This window comes from Dermacentor variabilis, chromosome 1 (assembly GCF_050947875.1).
Source record: "Dermacentor variabilis isolate Ectoservices chromosome 1, ASM5094787v1, whole genome shotgun sequence".
Taxonomy (NCBI): Eukaryota; Metazoa; Arthropoda; class Arachnida; order Ixodida; family Ixodidae; genus Dermacentor; species Dermacentor variabilis.
In genome coordinates, this window is record NC_134568.1 from 207,604,340 (window position 1) to 207,631,442 (window position 27,103).

At 43.0% G+C, this 27,103-nt stretch overlaps 2 protein-coding genes and 2 long non-coding RNA genes across 10 annotated transcripts in view; 2 read left to right on the forward strand and 2 right to left on the reverse strand.

Moving 5' to 3' along the window:
• Positions 1–15,348, reverse strand: part of LOC142591560 (VPS9 domain-containing protein 1-like) — a 106,148-nt gene extending 90,800 nt beyond the window's left edge. The window contains exons 1-2 of one of the 2 annotated variants that reach the window (XM_075703875.1): positions 15,104–15,348; positions 6,659–6,750 (exon numbers count right to left, since the gene is read on the reverse strand). In XM_075703875.1, the coding sequence (XP_075559990.1) occupies positions 6,659–6,750; positions 15,104–15,128 (117 nt within the window). In that variant the 5' untranslated portion in view covers positions 15,129–15,348. The remainder of the gene's footprint in view (positions 1–6,658; positions 6,751–15,103) is intronic. The other variant, XM_075703883.1, reaches the window with a different exon arrangement.
• The window catches only part of LOC142591543 (uncharacterized), a 124,473-nt gene that overhangs the window by 28,309 nt on the left and 69,061 nt on the right, over positions 1–27,103 (forward strand). For all 4 annotated transcript variants that reach the window (XR_012830457.1, XR_012830456.1, XM_075703864.1 and 1 more), the window contains exon 5: positions 8,651–14,961. Coding sequence is in view for 2 of the 4 variants with exons in the window: in XM_075703864.1 (XP_075559979.1) it covers positions 8,651–14,961 (6,311 nt within the window). In the remaining 2 variants the exon portion in view is untranslated. The remainder of the gene's footprint in view (positions 1–8,650; positions 14,962–27,103) is intronic.
• LOC142591582 (uncharacterized) lies at positions 19,243–25,553 on the forward strand. 3 transcript variants are annotated; one of them, XR_012830460.1, is made up of 3 exons: positions 19,243–19,797; positions 20,940–21,104; positions 21,235–21,255. It is a non-coding gene; the product is annotated as an uncharacterized LOC142591582 (long non-coding RNA). The 3 variants fall into 3 exon arrangements; XR_012830458.1 differs by lacking the exon at positions 21,235–21,255 and adding an exon at positions 23,534–25,553 and having other exon boundaries at positions 19,244–19,797; XR_012830459.1 differs by lacking the exon at positions 21,235–21,255 and adding an exon at positions 23,537–25,553 and having other exon boundaries at positions 19,244–19,797.
• LOC142591593 (uncharacterized) lies at positions 21,320–26,709 on the reverse strand. The gene is made up of 3 exons (XR_012830461.1): positions 26,269–26,709; positions 25,850–26,026; positions 21,320–23,864 (listed from the first exon to the last, which is right to left on the reverse strand). It is a non-coding gene; the product is annotated as an uncharacterized LOC142591593 (long non-coding RNA).

Genomic DNA, 27,103 nt, shown 5'->3' on the forward strand with positions numbered 1-27,103 from the left:
TAGATACTGCAACATCAATGAATAAGGACATAGAAAGGTACAGGAAAAAATAACGGCACAAGAAGGCGCAAATGGTTGAGACGGCAAAATATTCGAGGCAGAGCTGAAAAACTGCCTGGGACATACCCTACAAAAATTTTTCGCTACACTTGAAAGGAGAGGCAATGCACACATTGATCTTGTGTGGTCTGCCTTCTACAGCTGTCTCCATAGGCGGCAAAGCCCTTGGCTAACAGCGTCACCTAAGGGCAGCCGGAACGTGCGCCGGGATTGCACTTTTTTGTTGGGAAGCACGTCAAGGATGGCCGAAGGAAAACCTGGCAACGTGCGCACTCTTGAATTTCATTGTGCAAAACAAATACTGTGTTCAGCTAGCAGAATTGTTATCAAGTGGCTTGTCTGCTCCTAGCATTTTGTGCTACCATTTCTAAACCCTCCCTCCCCCCCACGTCTTCTTTCGGTGCTCCAGACAGACAGGTACTTCTTACGTGATTTGTACCCACTCTTGCAGTTGTGTACAAAGCGGTGACTTTGTTGTTGGCTTATTGAATATCTTTATTACAGCATCTGAAGTATTTGCGCAAGCTGTGGAAGGGAAACAATTGCAATTGAGAATTTCAGTCCGGATCGGGCTCGGTTGCAATTGAAAGTGGTCATGTGTCACTGGGTAGCCTTTGAACGACAGGGTGTATTAAGCATTACTGCAGCTATAAAAATTTTAAAAGACCTGCTTGGTTCTGTGCCAGGTGGAGCTTGATCAAAACAGGAACCACATAACATCCATTTGCAATGCTTTGACTGCATGAAATTAGTGCGAGACCTTAGTCCTTTATCAGCCATTACCTTGTGATATTTCATGCACTGTTGAATTTAAAACTTGCCTTCAGCAGATAGAACTTGACTGTTATATCTGATCTATGATCAACATTTCATTTTTGCTTTGTGCTGGTGCAAAAGTTGATATTCATTGTATGTGGCAAGGTCTTTTTATACGGCAAGCTGTGAAACATCACTATGTCATGAAAGTACTACAATCAGTTTCCGTGCAGCGAAAAGACGCCTAGTGTGAGGTGTATGGACTATGTAGCATATTTACAGCAAGCAGCAGTAGCCCAAATTTTGTTGGAAGATGAATATATTGGGGTAAAGTGTTTTTACTGATGTAGATCAGCAACAGAATGCATTGTCTAAGAATAGGATTTTTCACTTTACTGGCATATGCAGTCACCACTGCATATGCCAGTTAATCATTAGCCACTGGCTGCACATTTTGCAAAAGCTGAAGCAATTTTTTTCTGAGAGTAGGTGCACTAATTCTTTGATGTATGTCACCATTTGCAAAGGCTGCAAAGGTTGATTTTGATACCTATTTGCATTGTCTGATGACTACCTTTCTGTCCGAACTTCAGTCATTTGAAAATCTGTGGGGGCCTTTACCAGCTATGTCACATGTAGCAGACAACAGTACATTTTTCTGTCCTTGCAAGAAAATCCAACCCACAAGAACTCCACGATATCACTAGGGCTGCTTGTAAGTTCTTTTTAAAGAACTGAATAAAACACAAATTTAATGGTACCAAGTCAAATAAAAAATAAAATACGTAATACTAAGGAAAACACGGGGAATGCTGGAGATGGAAATTCAAGACGATGGAGCAAAACGTGAACAAGGTGAATGCAGGAGCCAACGTTTCGACAAGTGGACTTGTCTTCTTCAAGGCGACATACGCTTTCCTCGCCACAGTATATATAGGTGGGGTTCTCTCCAATTAGTGCTACGTGTGACAAGGAAAGCAGAGGGCGCTCACCTTGTTCTTTCATCTTTGAACAAGGTGAATGCAGGAGCCAACGTTTCGACAAGTCCACTTGTCGAAACGTTGGCTCCTGCATTCACCTTGTTCACGTTTTGCTCATCGTCTTAATACTAGAAGTAATTTCTAATGGTTACCGCTACTAAAATGGCTGCAATTGTGTTACTTTGAAATTATGTTTTTTAAATATGTGGTTTCTGAAACTTTTGAAGGAACACATAAGTACTGATAAAGTGTGTTCTCATGCAAAGCTGAATTGTCAGCTTTGGACCCTCCAAGCGTGAATCTGAAATTCGGGTGCGGTTGATGGTGGGCCACCAATGTGGCAGTTGCTGTTGGCATTGGAATTACGGGCAGGACATATTTTTATTAAGCTTTGTCTTTGTGTTCTCTTATATCAGTCCTCTGGAAGCTAAACTGTAGCCACAATTTTGTTCACTCCCTTTATAATAAAGTCCTTCCAGACCATTTTTGGTCAATCGCTTTAGCACTGCTAACATGCCCTTCAGTTCGTTTCTGTTAAGGTTCCCAAGTACCACCGCACACTTGCCACTTCTCACTCAAAGATTTCAGCCTAGGCTGGAAGTGGCAGCATATTCTTCCAACTGAATCTTATCTCAACTGGAAGTACCTTTAGTTTCAAAAAGTTAATCAGAAGACAATGGCTACGCATCAAGAAATAGTACCACTAGAAAATTAGACGTCATAGTTAGATCCACTGTTAAGCTTTAATCCTACCCTTTTACAAGAGGATATATGTAAGTGTATAAAGCAAGCAGACAATGAAGCTAAGTAAAGCATAGGGGCAATTACTTTTCTTTTTAATTCACCAGTTGGTATAAATAGGTAGTAGGTATAAGTATAGATAAGGGTCCAATTTATATAAAATTGGTATCTTAATAAAGAGAGATGAAAGTAGAAGAATAGATGAATTTGCCACAGAGGACACATGGTGCTTTAGCACTTCAGCTAGGTTATGTACATGTGTAACCTGGTCCCAAGAGCCAGTGCCACTTGCAGTCATAATGGCGGATGTGGAACAGCCATTAATGCATCTACACCATGTAGTGTATGATATTAATAGCAGACAAGTGGCCAATAAACCCTCATATGTCATCTCATACCACACAGGCTGCCAGAGTTGAAAAGCAGTGAGCGACTAGAATCGCAGAAACTGAGTGGTTTAATTTTTAGCCAAGTAACAACCATGTGTATGCAAGCCAAGAAAAGCATTTTAAAAAATTAACTCTCATTTTTCTTTCTTTTTAAAAATTCAAGTGCCATTATTCGTGTATACGTAAGTGTGTAATAATCTTGTTATTTTTATAAACGAGAACCGAAATAATTTAGTGAAAGACAATCAAAGGCCTTAGTAAGAATAGAAGAACTGATGACGCTTATACATTGTTGAATAACGGACATGACCTCTGCTATAGAGGTCTCCCAGATAACAAGCAATACAGGGTAGGATTCCTAATCCATAAGGACATAGCGGGCAACATTGACGCCTTAATGGATAGCATTAATGAGAGGGTAGCTGTAGTCATAATCAAACTTAATAAGAGGTACAGATTAAAGGTAGTACAAGTCTACGCTCCAACATCCAGTCACAATGTTGACGAAGTAGATCAGTTTTATGAAGATGTTGAATTAGTGATGAGAAAAGTGCAAACTAAGTATACTGTAGTAATGAGTGACTTTAATGCAAAAGTGGGGAAAAAGCAGGCTGGTGAACAAGCAATTGGCAACTATGGCGTCGATTCTAGGAACACTAGAGGAGAGATGCTGGTAGATTCGCAGAAAGGAATAAGCTTCGAATAATGAATGCCTTTTTTAGGAAGCGTAACAACAGAAAGTGGACCTGGAAAAGCCCTAATGGTGAAACAAGAAATGAAATTGACTTCATACCTTCTGCTGATCCCAGCATAGTGCAGGATGTAGAAGTGATAGGTTCATACCTTCTGCCGATCCCAGCATAGTGCAGGATGTAGAAGTGATAGGTAGGGTAAAGTGCAGTCATCATAGGTTAGCGAGGGCTAGGATTCACCTCAATTTAAAGAGAGAAAGAGCAAAATTGGTCAAGAAGAAACAAGTCAACCTAGAGGCAGCAAGGGTAAAAGCAGAAAAATTTAGGCTGGTACTTGCAAACAAATATGCAGCCTTAGAACAGAGAGATGATGATGACATAGAGCTAATAAATGAAACCGTAACTAGGCTGGCTTCAGGGGCAGCAATTGAAGTGGGAGGCAAGGCACCAAGGTAACCAGTAGGCACTCTCCCAAGTAACAAAGGACCAAATAAAGAAACAACAAAGAATGAAAGTGTCCAACTCAAGAGAAAAAGATAGAATTTGCGAAACTGTCAAAACTCATCAAGGCGAAAATAAGTGATATTCAAAACTATAACGTGAGAAAGACTGAAGAAGCTGTAAATAATGGACACAGCCTGAAATCAGTGAGAAAGAAACTTGGCATAGGACAAACCAAGATATATGCACTGAAAGATAAGCAGGGTAATATCGGCAATCTCGAAGACATAGTAAAAGCAGCGGAAGAATTCAATACTGACCTGTACAGTACCCAGAGGAGTCGGGATACCTCCATCATCATAAACAGTAATGAAGAGGATACAAAAACTCCACCTATAACTAGCGATCAGGTCAGAATGGCCTTGCAAGACATGAAACAAGGAAGTGCGGCAGGAGAAGATGGAATAACAGTAGAACTAATCAAAGGTGGAGGAGACCTAATGTTTGCAAAACTAGCAGCTCGTTATAAGAAGTGTTGATCGACTGCAAGGGTCCCAGAAAACTGGAAGAATGCAAACATTGTACTAATCCACAAAAAGGGAGACATTAAAGAATTAAAAAAACTATAGGCCCATTAGCTCACTTCCTGTATTATAAAAAATATTTTCCAAAATAGCCTCCAATAGAATAAGGGCAACACTGGACTTTAGTCAACCAAGGGAACAGGCTGGCTTCAGGAAGGGATACTTTACAATGGATCACATCCATGTCATTAATCAGGTTATTGAGAAATCCGCAGAGTACAATCAGCCTCTCTATATGGCTTTCATAGATTATAAAAAGGCATTTGATTCAGTAGAGATACCAGCAGTCATAGAGGCATTACGTAATCAAGAAGTACAGAACACTTACGTAAATACCTTGCAAAATATCTACAGAGGTTCCAATGATGCCTTAATTATACACAAGAAAAGCAGGAAGCTACCTATAAAGAAAGGGAGACATATCTCCAATGCTATTCACTGCGTGCTTGGAAGAAGTATTTACGCTATTAAACTGAGAAGGCTTAGGAGTAAGGATCAACCGCGAATATCTCGGCAACCTTCGGTTTGCCGATGACGTTCTATTCAGCAACAATGCAGATGAGTTACAGCAAATGATTGAGGACCATAACAGAGGAGGTTGAAGATTAATATGCAGAAGACAAAGATAATGATAAATAAACGGGCAAAGGAAAAAGAGTTCGAGATCACAAGTCAGCCTCTGGAGTCTGTGAAGGAGTACATTTACCTAGGTCAATTAATCACAGGGAACCCTGATCATGAGAAGGATATTCATAGAAGAATAAAAATGGACCTAACGTTACAGCGCAAACACCCCTAAGACAATCCACAAAAAGAAAGACACGACACACACTGGCGCCAGTGTGTGTCGTGTCTTTCTTTTTGTGGATCGTCTTAGGTGTTTGCGCTGTAACGTTAAGTTCAGAATTATATACCAACTAGGCCCAAATGAAGTGTTAATAAAAATGGGTTGGATCGCATACGGCAGACATTGTCACCTCCTGACTGGAAGCTTACCATTATCATTGAAAAGGAAGGTGTACAATCAATGCTGACATATCGGGCAGAGACTTGGAGACTGACAAAGAAGCTTGAGAACAAGTTAAGGACCGTGCAAAGAGCGATGGAATGAAGATTGCTAGGCATAACGTTAAGAGACAGAAAGAGAGCGGTTTGGATCAGAGAGCAAATGGGTATAGACGACATTTGACATCAGTGGAGCTGGGCAGATCATATAATGCACTGGTTAGATAACCATTGGACCATTAGGGTTACAGAATGGATACCAAAAGAAGGGAAACGCAGCCAAGGACGGCAGAAGACTAGGTGGAGCGATGAAATTAGGAAATTCATGGGCGCTAGTTGGAATCGGTTGGCGCAGGACAGCGGTAATTGGAGATCGCAGGGAGAGGCCTTAGTCCTGCAGTGGACATAAAACAGGCTGATGATGATGAGGATGAATCACTCTTATGGGAGCTGAGCCACATTGACCACGAGTGGTGCTAACACTCCTAGGGCCAGGTCACACATGTACAATTGGCACCAAAAGTTTACGAGGTGCGACTTCCTTGAAAAAGAAATTGTGCTCAGTTCAGATATGCAGACTCTAGATTAATGGAACAGTGCATTAATTGCGCATACTGCTGCATACTGCAAGTCAGAGTGTCAGATTATCTTGCTGTTAGCACGTTTCTGAACCGCAGTGCCAAGCAGCAGTATTTTAACCCTCTGGCCACCAGTTGCCTGTGCTAATCTTTTTTAAAGCGAAGCTTTCTTTGCCTCTTCCTTTGACTTTTGCCCTGCTGCTGCTGCTGTTGTCTTGCACACTACGTCGAGGGTGGTTCAGAGCATATATATAGTACATGGCAAGAGCATGGCAGAAAGGAAAGTAGTTGTAAGACACTCGTTTGGTATTCCATTGCGTTTCATGTGCACAATGCCCGTTGGAGCTCCCTGGTTGTCGTCACATTATCCACTTGACAGCTGTAATTATCCATGGCCCCCCTCGAAAGCATTGCAGAAACTGCAGCACTTACCTTTCTACTAGCGTGCAAGTCCAAAGGGGACGTAGGTAGAATTGTAGAGAGGAGCGGGAGAGGAAGCAGAGAATGGGTAGAACGGACGCAGTCTGGAAACGAGTGAATAACGGCCTTGCCACTCTTGCAGTTAGGGGAAGAGGGAAAAGACAAGAAAAGGCAAGGAAACAGCAGTTGCGGGCAAACTGAAGTTATGGTATGACACATTTCTGCTATTTCTGAAAAATAAATAACATGCAAATTTGTCAAGCGAATGATCGGATGGAGCGTCACTGAACGGAATGAACGGATGGAGGGCATCACTAAAACACCGGAGGGTCTATGCAACACTAGCAAGTGGTCACACGGCTACGGCATTGCTCGAGGTTGCAGGTTCAATCCCAACCGTGGCAGCTGCATTTTGACGGGAGCTAAATACAAAAACACTAGTGCACTTAGATTTTGGTGCACATTAAAGAACACCAGGGTTTCAAAATTAATACGGAGTCCGCCACTATGACGTGCCTGATAATCCGATCGTGGTTTTGGCACGTACTACCCCATAATTCAAATCAAGTTTAACACTTACGTTGCAATGCGACATGCTGGGTGAGGCAATGAAAATGCTCGACCTTCTCAGAGATTATGAACAATGGCGCACAACACCACCTCAAGCAAATACATCTCCCTGTGTGTTCTGTGTACTATGCAGACAAACAGCAGTGGTGCACACAAGGATACTTTTAACATCCAACTCACAACTCTCACATTAGACTAAACGCTAAAGAAATTAAATATTTGCAGTCAACATTACTGCTAATTATCGCCAATCAAAGCAAATAGCATAGAAAGCTTTGCTTACATCGATTCCCAGTGCATGGGATCCACACTTTTTTTTTTACAACTATACAATAGACATGCAAGTTTTTGTGGAAGGTTGTACCTTTCCGTCACATGACAGCTATTCTCAATTGCTTATTTTGTTAAAGCATGCAAGTAAGTCTCTCCAATGGCCCCTGAGTAACTGAAATCACAAGCTGCTACTCTGTTGGTGGTATAAGGCTTTCATGCTTTCCTACAATTATCGATAAATTGTAGTGTTGGATTCATGGTGTTCAAGAATGACAAACTTTGGAGCAGTGACATCCCAGGAAGCTGTTTTTTGTCTAGAATAAGCACTGCAGAAGCTTACAGTAATAGGTCTAGACATAATGAGGCATACAAATGCTGTACAGGGCAGAAAAACAAATTTATATGATTTCCATTGGTCACTGGTTTCTGCTCCACTCTGCTGCAATTCAGGAGCGTGTTGATGGCTTTTTGCCTCAAATTCTTTTTCCACACCAATGTATGTTACCTACATTTCGGGGTGCATAGTTTGAAAGTGCGAAACAGGATGAGCGAATTCATTGTGCTATTCTGGATTTCAATTCGCTCATCCTGTCGTTAACTTGCCTCATGTCTGTTTTTTCATGCTGTATATATACCATGAACTCTTACGAACATGGCCAAGTTTCCATGCTGTTGAACAATTCAAGGAATGAATAGGGATAGTAGGATATTGAATTTGTTAGTCTACAGTTCTAAATATTTGCACGCCTCTCTTGGACGTAAGGAGTACAAAATCGTGAGCGAGCTGCTGCATCACTGTTGTTAAATGCACTAGAAAACAGGTGTGGGCATAAGGTGAAAAAAAAAAAAAGAAAACAGTACTTATGACTGATTTGTTTCTATTCCTAGGAATAGCTTTTGCACAATTGATAAAACCTTCACAATGTAAAAGGTAAATTGTCATAGCACCTGCTGCTCTCATCTTTACATCGCTTTCTGATTGTAAACTACTTGGCAGAGTGTGTTTGCTCCTCCATAGACTGCATGCTATTTTGCATGATGAACGTCCACAAAGGCTGTCAAACAGCCTGTCAGTCAGGGGCTAGATGGTCTTTGCAGAAAGCCATACACAATGCCATGTGTGTTTCAAATGCAACACTACTACTACCTGTTTATGTGCAGAGGCCTGCAGCAGTGTTCCAGAACAAGTGGGTGGTGAAGAGGCTGCTGCAGCACCAGTGCTGCTCAGCCCAGCTGGGTATGAGAAGGGCAGCCACCAAGTGAGTGGTGAAGAGGCTGCTGCAGCACCAGTGGTGCTCAGCCCAGCTGGGTATGAGAAAGGCAGCCACCAAGTGTCTTGCGAGCGACCACGCAAAGGCCGCATCTGCCCATCTTCTATAGATCCAGGAGGGGATGCTAGCCATAGTCCCAATCAAGGAAAATTGGCTGTGGAAGCAAATAACGCAGTAGACCCTTGCAGAAAGAGTAGCCTTCGCCAGCAGAGGCCATCTCCTCCAAGTCCTGCTAAGAAAGGTCGCACAAAGCCAGCAGGAGCAGGGGAGCACAAGCAAAGTTGCCAGCCAGAGTCCAAATGTAAAAGCAGCCAAAGTGAGTGCAGCATGCATGACATGGTGCAAAGGATTGTACAGTCACCTCGAAAAGGAGCAGTAGCACCTGTTGTTTCCCCCCCGCCAGTTGAAGAGCGGCAAGAACAGCGGTACCCTTCGAGAAGGAATCGAGAGCAGTCCGCCAGTGAAGAAATGGTCACTGCTTTACAGTCTGAATGCACAGTAGCCATAATCAATGACGAGAAAGAGTTGTGTGATGCAGAAATATGCCAAACAACACCAGCTGACCACCAGGACAGAACTGCTGAGAAATGTAAATTTGTGAGGGAGAAACATGCATGGATAGAAAATCAGTCCCCAGGACTTAAGACTGCACATAGAAACACACGAAAAAAAAACAAGAGATCATCATCAACCACTATGGCATTAAGCAAAGACACCATTGCTGAATCCAGCCCAGTAGATCCAAGCCAGCAAACCTTACTGCAGCATTCATCAGGACCTGCTCTGTCAAACTTCGAAAAAACAAGCAACCCCATACAATGCTCTGTAGTAGAAGGGAGTGAAAACAGGGGAAAGCCATTACGTATGCTCATAACAAGGGCTGGCACAACAAAGAGTGTCATCTCTTGCAACCGTGTAAATATGCGATGTGAACCATTACCTGAAAATGCTGCTGCATGCCATTTGAACACTTCATCTACTCAAGTGCCTTGTAATGTGCTATCAAGTGAACTAGCACTTCAATCATCTACCTTAAAGGATTGCCAGCCAGACACAAAAGATACCCAAAGCTCAAGCCATTTGTTAGAAGCACACGTTGGAGATGACCTTTATGAAACACTAAACAAATTACATATAACAGAGGCGGATAGCAGGAAAAAAGTAACGGAGACGGATAGTGAGAAGGAATGCCTTAGCTCAGTGCACTGTGACACAATACCAGGGTGTGAAACATCTGAAAGCAGTGCATCCACTTTGGAGGAACAAGATTGGAATGATGAATGCTTAAATAAGGATTCTGATATGGGAAATTATAATACAAACACCGAGGAAAACACGTCATCAGAAAAAAAAAGTCTTCAGCCAGCAGCTGCAATTATGCAAGATGTAGAACAAAAAGCACTAGAAGAACATTTGAGTGCTTCAACATTTCCTGCTGGACACAATGCCACTAGCACAAGTAGCATGATGGCAGGTACATCTAGCAGCCCCACAACTACAAGACCATCTGCACGTAGACCGCTGACACTAGCAGAAATGACAAGTGCCGTAGAATCCATTCTTCAAACAACAGAGCAAACACTGGCCATGAGTGAACAATGTCATGACATGCTCGAGACTGATGCCAACCTCATCGACAAAAAAGAAGTTGACAGTGCTACCAACAGCCTTTTAGAAGAGATGAGTGTTAACAATGAAGACATCAACTTCCAGCTCATTACCTCTTGCATGCCAGCACAACAGGACAAAACAATTGAAAGTGCGACACCAACAACTCTACATAAAAATGAGATTCCCAGTGACGACAAGAGAGACTGTGGGGGCGAAGAAATCAGAGTAAAAAGCACTCCTGAGTCACTTAATTATATGAAATTGCCCCAAAGAGAATTAGCCATGTTTGAAACACAAATCAGCATTTCACAAAATGAAGGCCTTACCTGCAGCAATATACCGTGCAGAGATGAACTTTCTGGTACACGAGTGCCATCAGAAGCATTACTTACCAAAGGAAAAGTGTTGGATCAAGGAGCACAATTAAACACACCTAACAGTTCACCGCAATGCTTTGATGCTATAGGGCTAAATTCAGTCATTAAAGAAACCAAATCCAGCACAACTTCAGGGAGTAGCACACATCAGCAAAAAATATCTGAACAGTGCACTTTCACTGAAAGCAGTACTACACTTCCAACGGAATGCTTAAAAGACATAGATACTAAAAGATCATATGAGGGTACAAGATTGACATGCACACTTACAGAAGCTTCAAAACATGATGGTACATGGAAAACATTGAACAATAGTGAATCCTCACAAATCTTCAATGCAGAGATTTCTGTGCAAGTGCCCGAGATTGACCAGAATGTAAAGATCGAACATGAAGTACAAGAAACGGGCGATAAAAATTCTCTTCTGGAGAGTGCCTTCATTCAAACAACCTTTCAACCTTTACTTGAAACACAAGCTAAACAAGATGATGGCCAGAAAGCACTGACAAGACACCAGTCTTCAGACTGCTTTCATTTTGCTTGCGAAGACAATAATGCACCGCACAGTCTTGTATGTGTGCCACCTCTTGAAACAGCACTGAAACAGAGTGCAGGTGTAGAACTGTTCAGTAACTTATCACTGAAAATTTTACAAGAAACACGTAACACGCATGCAAACATTACAGAAAAAAGTTCTTGTTCTGTTGATAACGCATCAAAATCAGCAGAGGCACTGGAAACACCTGCACAAGAACTGGAGCTGAATAGAGAACAGCTGACCAGAATTACAGAAGTGTCCACGAGCTCTCACGGTAGTGATGATGCAACTATGATAACAAGCCCATGCAGTCCACTTTATAACATAAAACCTGGGGAAGGCAAGGAAATGGACACTTCTAGTTTTGTTCCAGAGCCGCTTTCACTGAACTCGGATGAACAAAGCACGCTTATACATGCTGATCAGTGCAAGCAGCTTGACCATCACCATGCCTCAGAGGACCACAAGCTGTCCAATATGTCTGTGGATGCTGATACACCAGCAATGCTTTCACCAAGCAAGAATGCAGCCATTAAAGTAGATAACAGATGCCTCAGATACTTGCGTGAAGAGCAATCAACCACAGGATCAGGCTCAAATGAGCATCTTCAAAATGAACGAACAAATACTAAAGCATTGCCAGGTGCTCTTCTGAGAGTTCCCAGGAAAGAAAAGAAACCAGGAGATGAAACCTCAATTGACAGCTTGAAATTACAGGAATGTACAGAAAACACAATGCATGAAATTATTGAGAAAGCAGCGGTGGTCACAAGAATTGCAGGATGTACATTCTCCAATGTTGGGACCACTGGTGAGCCATCTGACAGAAAAAAAGATTTGCTCCGCTTTCCACAAGATGAAGACAGACAAAGGGAAATGCCAGAAGAGATAGCTCTTCAACACCACGCAACTTCCTCACCACTGGACAAATCTAGAGACAAAGATGCTATGTCCACGTATATCACAAACCAAGATGTTAGCCTAACCAGCTGCGAATTGCCTAAACTTCAAGACAAATTCATCTCAGAAGCACTTAACAGAGAAACTGGTGTGAATTTGGACAACTCTAATGATGCCATGAATGCAAGCGTTTCAGACAGTGCAATCACGAGTTCAATGCCCTTGATATTAGTGGTTTCTGAAAGTTCATCAGGCTGCTTGGCCAACACGCATCAGCAAAAAGAAAAAGCTCAAGCTGTAGGCACAATATCCTGCAGCTTAGGTGCTGCCTTCACAGCGACACAGCAACAGCACTACCACCATCCCCAAGATGCCTCAGGTTCGGGGAGCTGTGACTCAACGACTGAGCCTTGCAATGCTTTACGGCATTCAACAGCTGTGTCAGTCAAAAAATGGTTGGGAATATGCCCCGATGCTAACTCAGCCACAAGCGTGTCAGAAAAAGGGCAACATTATGAAGAGACTGTTCAAGCACCTGACAGCACAAACATAGAGTGTAATGTGCTTCTTCGTACTGGTTTTTGCCATAACTCTGCAAATGTAATGGGACCAGTGCAAGCATACTCATCACCAAGTATACAAAACACGAAGGAATTGCCCTCCAACATTATACCATGTTCTAATGCCTTGAAGCCTACTGCAATTTCTCAGTTTTCCCCAGTACATGAAAATGATGTAGACATTCCAAATAAGCCCATGCAAGGTGATGCACAAATGCAGACAACTCAAGACAGAGGAGCTGCACCAGAAAAAGTTACAAATACGGTTAGTTCTGTTTCTGGTGGGGGAGAGACTAGGGACAACAGTGGTACCATGAAATCAGAATCAACTGTAGGTGGTGCACATGGCAATTTCAGCCCTGTGCAAAGAACACTTGAAAACAAAGATAATTTTGATTATACAAGCGTATCGTGTGTGTGCTCTGAGGAAGGTAACTTGGCCAGCACTGGAGAGCAATTTGCCACTGCCACAGAAGTTAAAGAAGACATAAAAGATGCTGCATCAGAACTTAAACAGAGTGCCATCACAATATGCAAGGTTTCAACTGAACTGAAAAATACTAAGAGAACAGAGGTGACCGACAGCATGCACATGGATTCACCGTCTGAGTTTTTGTCACAAAGACATGAATGTGTTGAGGGAACAAAAGAAACAATGGCAGGCGTCACCAAAGTGATCATGGTTCATAGCAACAAAGACAACACAACAGCAACTGAACAGCTGTTAGAGGATGAAAACAATTCTTTGAAAAAATGCACAACTGATAACCATGAAAACAAGCTAGGAATGGGAGGGAGTCCTCACCTTTATGGCATATCACCTGAACATCCACCTTCCACTATGTTTGTAGCTATACCATGCACGGTACATGAAGCAAATGCACCTTCTCAATATTTTCCGCAGGAATCCACAAATATCTTGGTTCCTGAACACTCAGAAGAACTTCACATTGATGTCAGACATGAACAAGAAGCTCGAAAAGAATTTGAAAGTGCTGAATTTAGTGGACTCGAAGAGTTGGGCACAAAAGAACTCATTGATGATTCAAATGATCTAAATGTCACTGGATCCACCAACACATCAGTGAAGGCCAGACAAACGATTCCCCAAGGTGCTGAAACAAACTGTGTTCCTCACAGCAGCACTTTAAGAAAAAACGATTCAGCACATTCAAATTTATCATCCATAGAAAAGTGCCCAGAGGATGGCATAAGACCTCAAGATGTTGAAAGAGTGCCGATTTCACGAAGTACAGCAAATATGGAGCGTGGTAAAACTGAGCAGACGAATGTGAAGGGCATTGAGAACAGCAGCAGTTCTTATTCACTAAAGAAGACATGTTTCACTGGGCTGTATTCAACTCTGGTACCAGAAAACGGGCAGCCTGAACCAAGCAATACAGAATACACCACAACTCCATCTGTACACATAGGAAAGGACGACAGCCGGACGACCGAACTTAACTATACACACACCTCCACAGACATGAATCGTGGCACAGCCTGTTCAGGGAACACTACAGGGGTGGAATATTCAATTGCAGCACATGCAGTATCGCAAATTCCTGCTACTGAATGCATTAACTTGGCACAGCTAGATGTTTGCGATAGTGATCAAACGGTGGAGAAACATACTCCAACACTGGAACGTGATTCTCCCACCAATGCTGAGCATTCCAATACGTCTGTAGAAACTGTGAATAGCTCGGTGAACTTTACTGTTCGGGATGACTTACTGATAGAATGCACCGCAAGCAATCGACAGCACTGCGCCCTTTTACCAGCTGAAGATGTCACCAAGGGCTCGGAAATTCAAGGCAAAGAATATATCCGCAGTAGTCCGTCCAACAGCACTAGTGGAAACGTTAGCAGCTTAATTTACAACAGCAAAGGGACGAAAAAAGGTTCAATACAAATGGAAGCGCAGCACGGCGCCGACCTCTTGAGAGCATCAGGAGCAGATGGTGTGGACATTGATGTTGCTGCAATGCGTTGGATGAAATTCCCAAGCCGTTCGGAGTCCCAAAAGAAAAATTCGGCGTCAAACACATCCGGTGGTGACACTTTCAATATTATTGCTTCTCCGAAAAGCAGTGTCGAACGGCGGTTTACGGGCGGCTGCAACAACCCCGAATCTCAGCCACATGAAGCATGCGATCCCTTTCGACAGAACTGCGGCAAGTCCCACGCTAGCGCCGGTCTTCAGCACGAAACAGTAAGTACACTTAATGTGACTCTTTGTCATACGGGCATTGCTACTAAGGTAAATCCCAAATGATGTTGTAGGTAGTCTGTACAGCAAGGCTACCCACAAAAGCATGTTGCAGTTTCATCATCGCTTTTAAGTGGGTACTCACAATTTCTGCAGTGGTCGGTGAGCATTGCGGTGCTACAACACGTGCCTCGGAGTAGTGTCCATAAGCTGACGCAGTGTGTTAACAGCCTGACTTTCAAGTCGTTCGCACGCTCACGTCATTCGCACGCACCGTTGCCTACATGAAAACGTTGCATTTAATTAAGTGCCCGCATCGTTCGTGTTGAAATATCTTGAACGTTAAGTTGAAATCTCCCTCTCGCGACAGTTCGCGGTCTGTATTCAAGAAAAGGTCTGCTTGTGTGGATTAGAAAAAAAAAAAAAAAAGTGCTGGCGCTGCTGTACAGTCGCAAAAATCTGCGGAGGAGGAGTTACGTTGGTAGCGCCACTCGGTGCCTCAACGTATTTTGTTTGTATTGCATTGGGTGGCGGTTCTAAGTTAGGCATAGGTTTGGTGGCCGGTTGTCCGGTGCCTCGCGTGTCTTGGTTTAACTGAGCAGGCTGAAGGATTATTCAGCAGCTTTTCTTTTTTGACTTTTTAAGTAAGTAGCAATGCCAAATGTTTATGACACTATTTTTTAATTTTATTTTTATGCATGGTGTGTTCTGATTTGAGTCGTGCTTGCTGTGCGCTGGACCATAGGCTGTCTCGTGCGCGATTTTGCCGGGAGACTACTGGCATCTTTCGTTTTCTTCTAGTGGGGAACGAGTTGATTTCAAGTGATGTAGCTGTGGCAGAACAGCGTGAGAACTGAGCATCCTAACTTCTGTGATCTGCAGTAACTCGGGCTTAGATCGGTGGTTATTGAAACGCTTAACTGTTCAGTCTGAAATGGAACGAACGTCGCCCTTGCTAGGCCTACTGCTTATTCCCTTTAGTTGAGACTGTTGGATGTTTTGTCTGGAGTGGGCTTGTCGGTAAACAAGGCAGAAACTAAAATAATTTCGTGTTTAGTGGAATTTCAGTTTTTCTACTCGGGCGTGTTTCATTTTAATATATGCACCATAAAAAACTTCTTCACTGCGATAAGTCGGCCATCCCTGCGCAAGACGAGATCACGGACAAGGCCATGAAATCAGCTAGATGCGTGAATGTGTATTACACGAATAGTTAATTTAATTGGTAGTACCGTATACGCAGCTTATGTTACTGTGCAAAGGAGGTAGGGAAGTGATGTTTAATTATAGTCTAGTGATCGTGATCTAGTTCTCTTGACGATTAGCATTGTTAAACGTATTTCGCACTTCAGCCTTGTTTTCATAGCTGTGGTAGACGCACAGCTGACTATGAGCTTCCCGCGGAACATTGCTGGTTTTAAGATGTTACTCAAACCATGTTTATCGCGCAGAGATTTACTGTATAGGGGTACGAAGTTGAAGCCAAGTTGTATTTCTGCGTTTAATGTTCGCGACAAACGAAATCTGCTAGTGGCAACAAGTTTGATCTGACCCGGCTTGTTGCTACTCAGTTTTTTCGTTACATGTCTTTTGATAGGAACAGTCGACGCTTATTTATGCAACAGCTGGAGTAGCTTGATACGTATCAGCTGAAGTGAAAAAAAAGTTCTTTTAAAAAGCGCTTCTCAATGTTCTGGCAAGTAAATTCTGTGCTGTGATGTGAATACTTGAGTATGCGAACATTTAGCAGAAACAACACGCCACTGTGCATGTCCTAATATTTTTGACAGCCACATCCATCTAAAGTTCGCGGCTGTAGAAAAATTGCTTGCAATGGGTTAGTATGAATGAACTACCTGTGCTTAATTAGGTACAGCATGACGCGTTTGTCATAGGTTTACTATGTCCTCGTGCAATTCGCCATGCCACTGATAAAAATTTGATGCTTTTTAAACTGCCAGTGCCTTTGTACTTCAGTGGCTTGAAAAACCAAACCCGTATGCTTTTAAAACAGTAGTAGTGACCATATGTGAAGGGGCCTAAAGCCTGGCAATATATTTAGTGCACTTGATAATTTGACTCGGGGTATAAATATACGTAAGGTACATTTAAACAAATGTGCCTATTTCTGCAAAAGATCAAAATTTGATGTGAGGATGCATCTACCACAAGTGAGTTCGTTATATTGCACCATTAACATGGAAATGGTATGACTCATTCAAACTAGCTTCACTTAGGTTCACAGCAGTGCAAGCTACGTAGACGCCAGTTCACTGGTGTAGAAATATTTACAGCCCAGCTTTTTCCATGTCTGTACCTTTTGACAAACTATCATGGGGACAAGCTCATAAGATTTTGTAGCAGTGAATGGGCTAGTGTGGAAGCACTGTTGTCAATAGTTTGGTCTCGATACAGTACTGTGTAGATGCATTTACTCTGTTAATCCACGATTCCTCTTTGCCATTTATCAAGCTGCAGGCTCGCACACACATGTGCACCCAGACAGATTTTCTAGGAAATAGGGAAGTGGCAGTTTTAAATGTCTCCCACCCAACACATCATCACTCCCTTGGTACTCCTCCGGCAACTTTGTCTGGCCCACCTCAAAAGATGCTCGCGAACCTCCATAAAAGAGTCCCGGACATGACCTCTGGTTCTTACTGTTGGTTGGAGCCATACCGCAGCATTAGCCCCGAGAACGAACTACAGGGGCGCTGCGAGCACCGCTCGCGTGACGTCAGGGCAAGGACTCACGCCTGTCGTCTGCTACAGTTCGGGCGGTGTCCGGGCGCTTTCTGCGGTGTTTGTTTGCTCGCCCTCGTTCTCTCTGCTTGTATACTTATGGCGGCCGTCTCAAATATATTTTTACGACGTCTTCATTTGCGAAAATTTATTCAAAGAGCTTATTTCATAGACGACAATGCAGCTCTTGAAGCCAACGCTACAGTGCCAGCCGAAGGGGCGTAGGATCAACCCATTGCGGGTTTTTCAATCGAGAACCGCAAAAACATAAAAAATAAGAATCCAGTTATGATACCATACCTGCCGCGGTGCAACAAGTATGTCACAGACGCTGGCTATATATGACTTCTACAACAGTTACAATCCGCTAAAACTGGTTTGCTCACGACGAGTAGTTCATGGTGTAATATCGAATTTTTGTGTTTCTTCATAGAAACGCTCGGCAGTAACACGAGGTCTTAACTAATACTGCAGTTAGGTTCTACAAGCACAACTTGCTTCTTGGACTGCTTCTTAAAATTAGGCGGTTCTTCACGTGGTTATATTAAGCAGCGGTAATTTGAAGTAAAGCTAATGAAGGCTTACGTCTATATACAGAATACAAAATGGAATGTACCAATATATATTCCCTTTTCTGTGCTACACGTTCAACTCACTTGAGAAATTTACTGGTGCTTGTTCCTTGAGGAATATACGAATTTGTTTGGCGAACTGACACAGGCTGCTCGGCCTAAATTTTTTAGTGAAATATGCCTGTTGGACCGCATGCTGCAGCCAGAAGGAAGTCGAAGTATCAGTCATTAGTAGTATGGGACATATTGAAGATATAATTCCCCTGTGGAGGGTCAAAATTAAGTGAATATATATGTTAGTCTTGTGGTGTTTTCTTTATGAATGTTTGCGATTGGATTGGAGCAAACATTATTTTGCCTGCAGTTGGGTGAGTTTCTCTTTTATGTACCGACGAAGTGAATAGTTCTCCGTTTGCATAAACAACGCTGGATTGAGACATGGTGAGACAGAAAGGGCTTGAATTTTCTTTTTCTAGACAATCTAAGCTGCGCTGTAGTAGCTCGAGAATATTTTAGCCATTCCAATTGGAGCTGTAAAAAATTGCTTTATGGTTTCAATTCGAAATTGTAGTGAACTGACGGGTTTCACGAACAAAGCGTGCCTCGCCATACCGACAGTCAGTTGCTACCGTTGCGTGGTGGGTGTGCCATATTGTCGATAAAGGCTATTGAGGGCCACTATGAAACATTTCATCGCTTGCAATTGATTGGCTATCGATCTTAACAACGAAACTTTTCTCTCAGGCGATTGCTACTATGGCATTTGTGAATTAGCTATGTAAATACTCTACATGACGCGCCGTCGTGTTAGCAGCCATGAGCGATTCGTTTTTTGGAGGCCTGTTTCAGAGAGGGGTGAAACTAGCAGCAAACTTTTCCATAAAAAATGGGCACCTAACTCTCTTAAGGCCCAACCACACGCAGCCTGGGATACGCGTCTCGCTACGCGTACACGTAAGCGTACGCGTATGCGTGCGCGTACGCGGGTGATGAAGGGAAGGGCGTCCAGCCACACGATACGCGCACACGTGCGCGCTTCGCTGCGCGTAGCACAGGGCTGACAGACCAGCTGCCCAGCGATGGCGGAAACGGTCGTCTTTGGCTTTGAGAAAAGTTTATCTTTAATTTCTTTATGGCTAGCCATGTTTATTTAATTTATCAATGTTAGAGCTAGTACATTGTTTTTAAGTTGAGAAACGCACGCTGTTCGTATCTATACATCCTTATGGCAAGAAAAGCTACATCAATTATCAACATCACGCGCGATAGCGTCTGCTTGCTCACAACTGCAGCTGACATCTGCGCGCGACCACGCACGACGTTGCTGCCGAGCCCTTGCTTAGCCGCTTGCTTCGCCGGCATCAGCGTTCTCTCCCCGTAATGTACCACATGAGAAAGAAGCTTTTGCTGCTGCTGCTCTTGCAACGGCGGCGGGAGCGCAGAAAGCGTCTGCGGCCTCTGCGGCGGCGACGTTGGTGGGTCCGGCCAGTCTTTCAACTGCGTAAAGAAGAAGGACTTTACGGCTGTGAGTAACTTCTTTCCTTTCGATGATCTACAGTGGTAGAACTAGGAGCCAGTGTTTGGACATGGAGACTTATCTTCGTTAGGACAGCAATTACTTATCAGCGTTTTTAAGTGCGCGCATAAGCGAAAGGGTTAAAGTAGTAATGCGGGGATCGTACTCGCAGAGCGCGAACGCCCAATTCGCAGAACAGCATCGCGTCGTCGGTGCAAGGTTCGTCCAGGTTGACAGCACCGATCGAAACGATAACGTGACGCACGCGAACAGTGGGAACGACAAGAGCAGGGTGTAGTGCGGAAAGCGCGAAAGCATAGGCGAAGATCGGGCTGATTAGCCGCCGGAAGCATACAAATAGTATATTGGATACGTGGTGACAACACCTCACGACGTTTCAACCGCCGTCTGTCTAACCCGTGTATGCCGTATGACATACGGTCATTAACTGTTCAGCGTCAGAGGGGAAGCGCTTGATTCAACAGACAATCTGTAATACTAATTTGGGGCTCCCTTCATTATTAACAGTAGACCATACTGTTTACACAGAGCTTGTGTAGCAGCCTCTTTTCTTGCACAAAATTTGTAAGGATTAAGTTTTGTAATACATTTTCTGCTATTCGATATTTTATTTGATATCCAGAATATTTTTTCTTCATTTGATTCGATTCTAAATCTACTTTTCGGTATTAGCACACCCCTACAAAAAGCTAAGGACTGCTAGTTATATTTGTGCCATTAGTATAGCACATAGATTCAAGAACACCTTTTTACACGTGTTGGTTGTCTTATATGAAGCTTGTGGAGGAGATACGATTTCCTATATTTTCTGTCTCTCAGAAGTGTGACTGTAGAATCTGAAGTGTAATGTAATTAAATTGTGACCTGGGGGGCAGGTTAAAATTCTGTGCGACTAATTTCGGAAGTTTCTTGGCAGTGGCCGCACGATTTTAATATACCGTTGACTGGCTCTCCTGTTTTGCCGAACCACTGTTTGTATTCAAGCACATAAACAAAGCAGGGGGTAAAATTAATGATGGCTAGTGGCTATACGTGTGTGTCTGTGAAAAGTGTACAGCTCCTGATACTTGCGCGTGTATATGGGCAGGGCATGGTCTTGCTGCCAGGCAATAATGCACCATTTTTTACAGATGCAACGGATACGTCAGGATGACCACGGATTTTTCTACAAGTTCTTTCGCAAGGCGCCGCAGCTCTTGGACAAGCTATTGAGCTTTTTAGCAGAGGCCCTCACACGGCAGCACCACATTCGAGAAACCCCTGGAGCCTGGAGAACGACTTGCTGTAGCATTGAGGTTGGTAAAGGACAGTTGCCCCTAGAGTAATAATGTGCGATTGCAGGAATACAGAACACCGTTTCTTTGTCATTTAATGTATCATTTATTTTATTTTATTTACATATTACTGCCCGCCGCCTTTTGGAAGCCAAATCAGGAAGGAGCCACAAAACATTGAAGCAAACGACTGACAATGAGCGTGCATAAAAAATACTAATACATAATAATAATAATAATATATTAATAATCATCTTTATTTCTCTCTTTCCACAGAATACAGAATTATACACAACTAACTATTTATTAACTCATAAACAAATAAAAAAATGGGACACGAAATGCTGATACAAAACGAGAAATAGTAATGATGGTACTGACAATGCGCGTGAAAAGAAATACAAGAAAAAAATGATCGCATGAGCACAGAGACTGAAAGTTTCCACTTACTGCATCACCAGTGTAACAGTTACGGCTAACTCTAAAAAAAACTGCCATCGACTGGCATCGCACAAAAGCTACCTCAGTGCTTTTGACCTTGCGCAACCTGTAAAACATGCACTGAGGTATGCTTGCACATGTAGTATTAAACAAAGGTGGTAGCTAACCTACACAAATGAATTTTGATCGTATGTCACCTGAAAAGGGCCCCCCACAGCCATGTAGATCATTGTGAAGAAAAATCATGTCATCATAATTAGTATTCAAACAATTGAAACATGCTAATTTTTTTTCAACTTGCATTCAAGCTACTTGGCATCCCGGTAAGACATAAATGCGTTGCCTTGACTTACTGTGTGGGGATTGAGGCGGCTAGACTCTGCAGTGGTGTGTAAGTCATATAGTGGCGATCGTGCCTGCAAAGTATTAAACAACTGCAGAACAGCACGACAGCCGCAGAAATTTCTTACATTTTTTTCAGCTTAAGAAATTTTTTAAAGCTCACATGCTGTTCACGGCTCCCGTCAGGTAGCCCTGCTTCCTGCCAGTGAAGCAGGGTCATACGTATAAATGTCTCATTTACACACTGCCTTCAATGTCACTGATTACGTACAAAGACTTTGGCCAAACATCCAATGCAGAACATGCAAAACCAACTCTGGAACTGAGCCACGGAACACAAAGAAAAAAAATGCAAGCAATGTGGCTTGTGGATGATAGTTGTGGGAGAGGTAGAGGTTGTCTATGTTGGCAGTGAACCTCGCCTCCTGGCTATGTGGTGGCAAGACTTTTGCCTTTCTGCTACCTCTTCCAATAATAATAAAACAATATGAAAAATGCTTGCGCTGCTAGAACGCCCCGACAGGCTTTACAACTTGCAGCATATAACCGAAATTTTCAGTGGGGTCTGGTTGAAGGTTCATTACATTTTTTTTATTTACAGGCATGTACAGGCATCTCTACATGCATGCTCAAACTCTTCATGCACAGGTGGTGAACTCAAAAAGGTTCATTGCTGCAAGACAGGCTGAATGAGTAAACACAGATGAAAGCGATAAACATCTGTCTTGCAACAACAAACCTTTAGTTGCAAGTCAGTGCTTCTTTATCGTAGGTGTGTTGCTAAAACATGTTCACACATCTCTACAGCAGCAATGGCCAGCCAACCAGGCCCACAGATGTCAACTTTATGAAATTCTTGAATACCGCACAAAAATATGGATACAACACAATGTAAAATGAACAAAAAAGAAGAGCTGAGGGGCTTTGACATGACAACAACAGACAAGGAAACATATATAAAGCATAAAGGAAAATAACTCATTTTATTTGTAATGTCAACATCACAAGGAGAAGGGAAATGAAAGTGGTCAAAATATAACTTGCCACTGGTGGGAGCTAAAACCAAAACCAAAACCAATTGAGCTGGAGGCTATTCCACCATCAATTTCATAGAATGTTTATGTGTACTAGATTAGGCTCTTGGAGTGTTCTTGCATGAGTAGCGTTGGCTAACACTACCAGGGTGAGATGCAGTACATGCACATTCAGGCCCAAGAAAGTTTGCAGAGGGATAGCCATTGCTGCAGCTCTACTGGTAAAGCAATGCAAGCATAATTCAAAGTTTGTGGGTTTGTCTCCCATTAGTGAGAAGCTACCTTCTTATATACTTTCATTTTCCTCCTTATTTTTCCATTTCGATATAAAGTAATTAAATTCATCAATGATTTGCTTTTGTTTCATTGTCTCTTGGCTTTATTATACAAAAAGTATACATTCAAAAACATTAATCTTTGAATGACTCTCCTACTTGCATCAATGTAATTTTCATGTCGAAATGCGTATCCTCACTGACCTCTCTAATGTGTTTGAGCAGAGAGACGGCAAAAGTTCGAGGTCGTCCTGTGGTTTGCATCTTTTGATTGCACTTGAAACATTGCCTAATTCCTCCAATATTAACTGACTCTAATCTTTCTTTTTCCTTTTCCTCCCCCTTGACTTTGCTTCAGAAGCAATGCTTCCTAACGTATCCAGCCTACGACTGACTGCTGAAGCCAGCGATGCTTCTGACTGCGGACTGCTGTGGTTTGCCTCAGAATCCTCAGGAACCAGAACTTCTTGAAACATCGGTGATTCAAGAGATTCTAAAATGCCCTGAGACTCCACAGACTCATGCGACGCCGAAGACAGAGTCGATGCTGGCGCTTGTGACTCTTCACTTGACGGTGATGGCACTACCAAGTGTTGCCAGATTGGAAAACTGGCACATTTTTTGTTAAGATGTCTGCAGCACTTCCCTCCTCACTCGATGGGGGCACTGGTGGAAGGTTGGCGGACATCCTGCATGTGAGCGTAATAAGGGTTGCACATACTGTCAATGTGTAAATAATGTGCCAGTCTGGATGCAAAAATACATGAAGGCTCAAATCCGTCCACATTTGTTTTAGTGTGTGATTTTATTAGCGTACACTGAAGCTCTGAATCAGTTTTGTAGGGACAAAAGTGGCTTGCCTATACAACCAGAATGAACAGTTTCTGCATGCGCATAAGTGTAGCTTTTGTATCTTTTTCTGTTTTTGCTTGTGATGCATTTAAGCAGTTCTTACGAGATCTGCATGCCTAAAGCCTAGTGATTACTTCTACTCAAAACAGTGCATGATATTTGGAATGTTTCAGTTTTGAAATAATTAGCAGGAAGCATTCCACTACATTTACTCAGTAAAACCACTTAATAAATTTCATGTTGAAAGACCTATGCTTGCACTCTCTAAACATAGAGTACTATAGTAGTACTGTTAGGTCTTGCTTTAGTATAAGGCTCTCTCCTGTTCTAGTTTTTCTACTGGAAACATTCTTGGCTTGTAACTTTGTTTTCCTTTCACTTGTTTGTAAACTTCATCTCATTCTAAACTGTTTTTCTTAACTGAATGTACGTCTAAACACAGTGTGAAGCTGTGTACGTAGTAATCAGGGCATTTGTTGTTTGTATTTAGGAAGTTACATCTAATAATGTTTGCCTTCTTGCCATCTGCCTTGTAAAGGGTGTTTTGGCCCAGCAAAGCTGACCTTAGCGAGCAAACCCTTCCAGAAGGTTTCTTACAGCCAAGCTTTTTTTGCCTCTTCTCTGGACTTTCCTACCGCCACTCCTACTGTCTTGCCAAATAGCTCGCCTCATGTTGATATTAATGTAGTCGTTGAACCATTGTCATCCCAGCTGACTACTGGCTACTGTGTTGCACGAGTGACAAGTACTGGACGTAATGCAAATACCAATTAAAATAATGTAACTAGATCGTGGTTTTAGCATGTAAAATTTCAATAACCATTTTTTGCACAGTGCGAATGTGTTAAACTGGATCATCTAGTCCTTCCTTGAAAATTTTGCTAAGCAGGAACAGCGTTCTCCACAAACATCGTGAAAGCTTCGCTTAAACGAGTAACCACACCACCTGGGATCTGCAGAATAACCGCAGGCTGATAATTAGGTAAGGACACTGCTGAGCAGACACAAAAAGAATTATCAATTACACTGCTGACAATGTCGTCAGTACTATGGCGCATTTATTCCTACAGCATGATGACACTGAATGAATCCCTAAGCAAGCTAGGTAATATTTGAGGGTCTGTGATGAAGCACCGATTTGCACACTGCTGGCAAGCAACAAAATGCAAAATTAAAACTGTGCATTGAAGTGCCCAAGGTACACATGAATATTGCAACATTCAATACTCAGTTAAATACTGGCCATTGACTTGCACGCTGCCTTCTAGGATCAGTGCACAGAATAAAAAAAAACTACTTGCATGTTTTGTGTTTTGTTTTTGTGTGTGCATCATGCAAGCCCTTTTCTTTTTATTCATCCTGCTAATTTGTATGTGATATTCTCTGTACTTCTGTCTTATGATTTACTGTTAGGTTTTTAAGTGCTATTTTACTTGTTATTTTGTACCTGTATTTCTGCTTTCTCTGCTCCCCACTGCAAAGCCAAACTGGCTTTGTGGGTACCTAAATAAATATACAAAGCTATTCTTGTACTGCTTGTATGTCCCCTCACCGGATCATATTTAACGAAATATGCGATAATCGGAGCGGCGATGCAGCACAAATATTTTATCGCCAATTAGACAAAGCTGAATATAATGCATACTGTGCGTCGACTTGCTTGTGTAAGCACAATATTGCGTCGATTCCCATAAGTGTGGTGCATTGCCAGCTATAACACAAACATACGGCATCGCCGGTGAACGTGGTAAAGGGAAAGCACTAAAATCCCGTGTTTCATTTTTAACACGCCGGCTAAGGTGGAAACTTCAAGATCACTTACGGTCTACACTCCATTGTGTAGCGCAGAAACATCATCTGGTCGAAAAACAGCCAGATGACGTCGTCCTGAACGTCGTCTGGCACGGCGCGGCTCTTTTCTTTCTGAAACGTATTCCCAGGCGCCGAAATTTATTCCCCGCGGACTTCCATCACTTCTGCAGCGCTGGGATAACGTCATCTGCACAGATGAAACGCGTTTTAGACATCTGCGAGTCGGCTGATGAGAGAGTCAGCTTATACCAGTGCCACACAGCTAGGCTTTCGATGGCGATCGAGCGCGATCAAATTTCTCGATCACGATCGGTTCTACGCACATTGCGCGGTACAGGCAATCGTGATCACAAAATCCGACCCCGATCGGGCTCGATCGCGATTGAAACTGCTCCGCTGTGACGCCCGTATAAAATTCCGAGCACTCGCCTGATCGGCAGCGTTGGGAATGACGATCCACGACCACCTCGTCAAGTGCTTGTTCTAGTGGCGCTTGTGTTTCGCCTGCTACCAAAGCGCAGGTCGAGCCTCAGCGCAGGCGATCAGTGCTTCGTTGTTGATCGCCTCCATAGCCTCTGTGCTCCATCGACACGAAACCAGCAGCGACTCCCGGCGTCTCCGCACGATTCTGAAACTTCAACAACCTTTCCGAACCGCCGGAAGTGTACATGCGGCCCACGTGACGTCGGTGCACAAGCTGCCACTTCCGTCGCGTACGCTCAAACAGACGCCCAAGATCAAGACCTCCTTGACGCGCGCGTTTCCTGCGCGTCTGCCCTCTCTAGACGCGTAGGACAGGCGCGTACGGCCTCGCAGACGCGTGACGCGCAGCCAGGCGCGCACGATTCACCGCGTGTGGTTGGGCCTTTACGCATTAATAAATGGCCATATTTGGGAATCATGATGACAGCTTCGCTGGGCAATGTCTTTCTAACACGGATAACATGCTGGCGCTAATTACCAAGATTTTTCTTTCATGTAAAATGCAATGTCTCTCACAGCTGAATTCTAAGGGAATGTTAAGTGTTTAGCCAAGCATCGTACACAACTTCGCGTATTGAATTTGCAGACATTCTTTTTACGCAAAATTTATGGACAGACACGGCGCATATATGCATTGTAAAACCAGTAGCCCCGTTCAACGCTACATAGCTTGCAATATCCAAGCCCCAATTTTATTGACTCTCATGCTTTAGGAGAAGGAACTGTGGTTCAGGCATGGCAGCAGAAAGAAGCCGACATACCCTTCAATAAATGCGGCTCG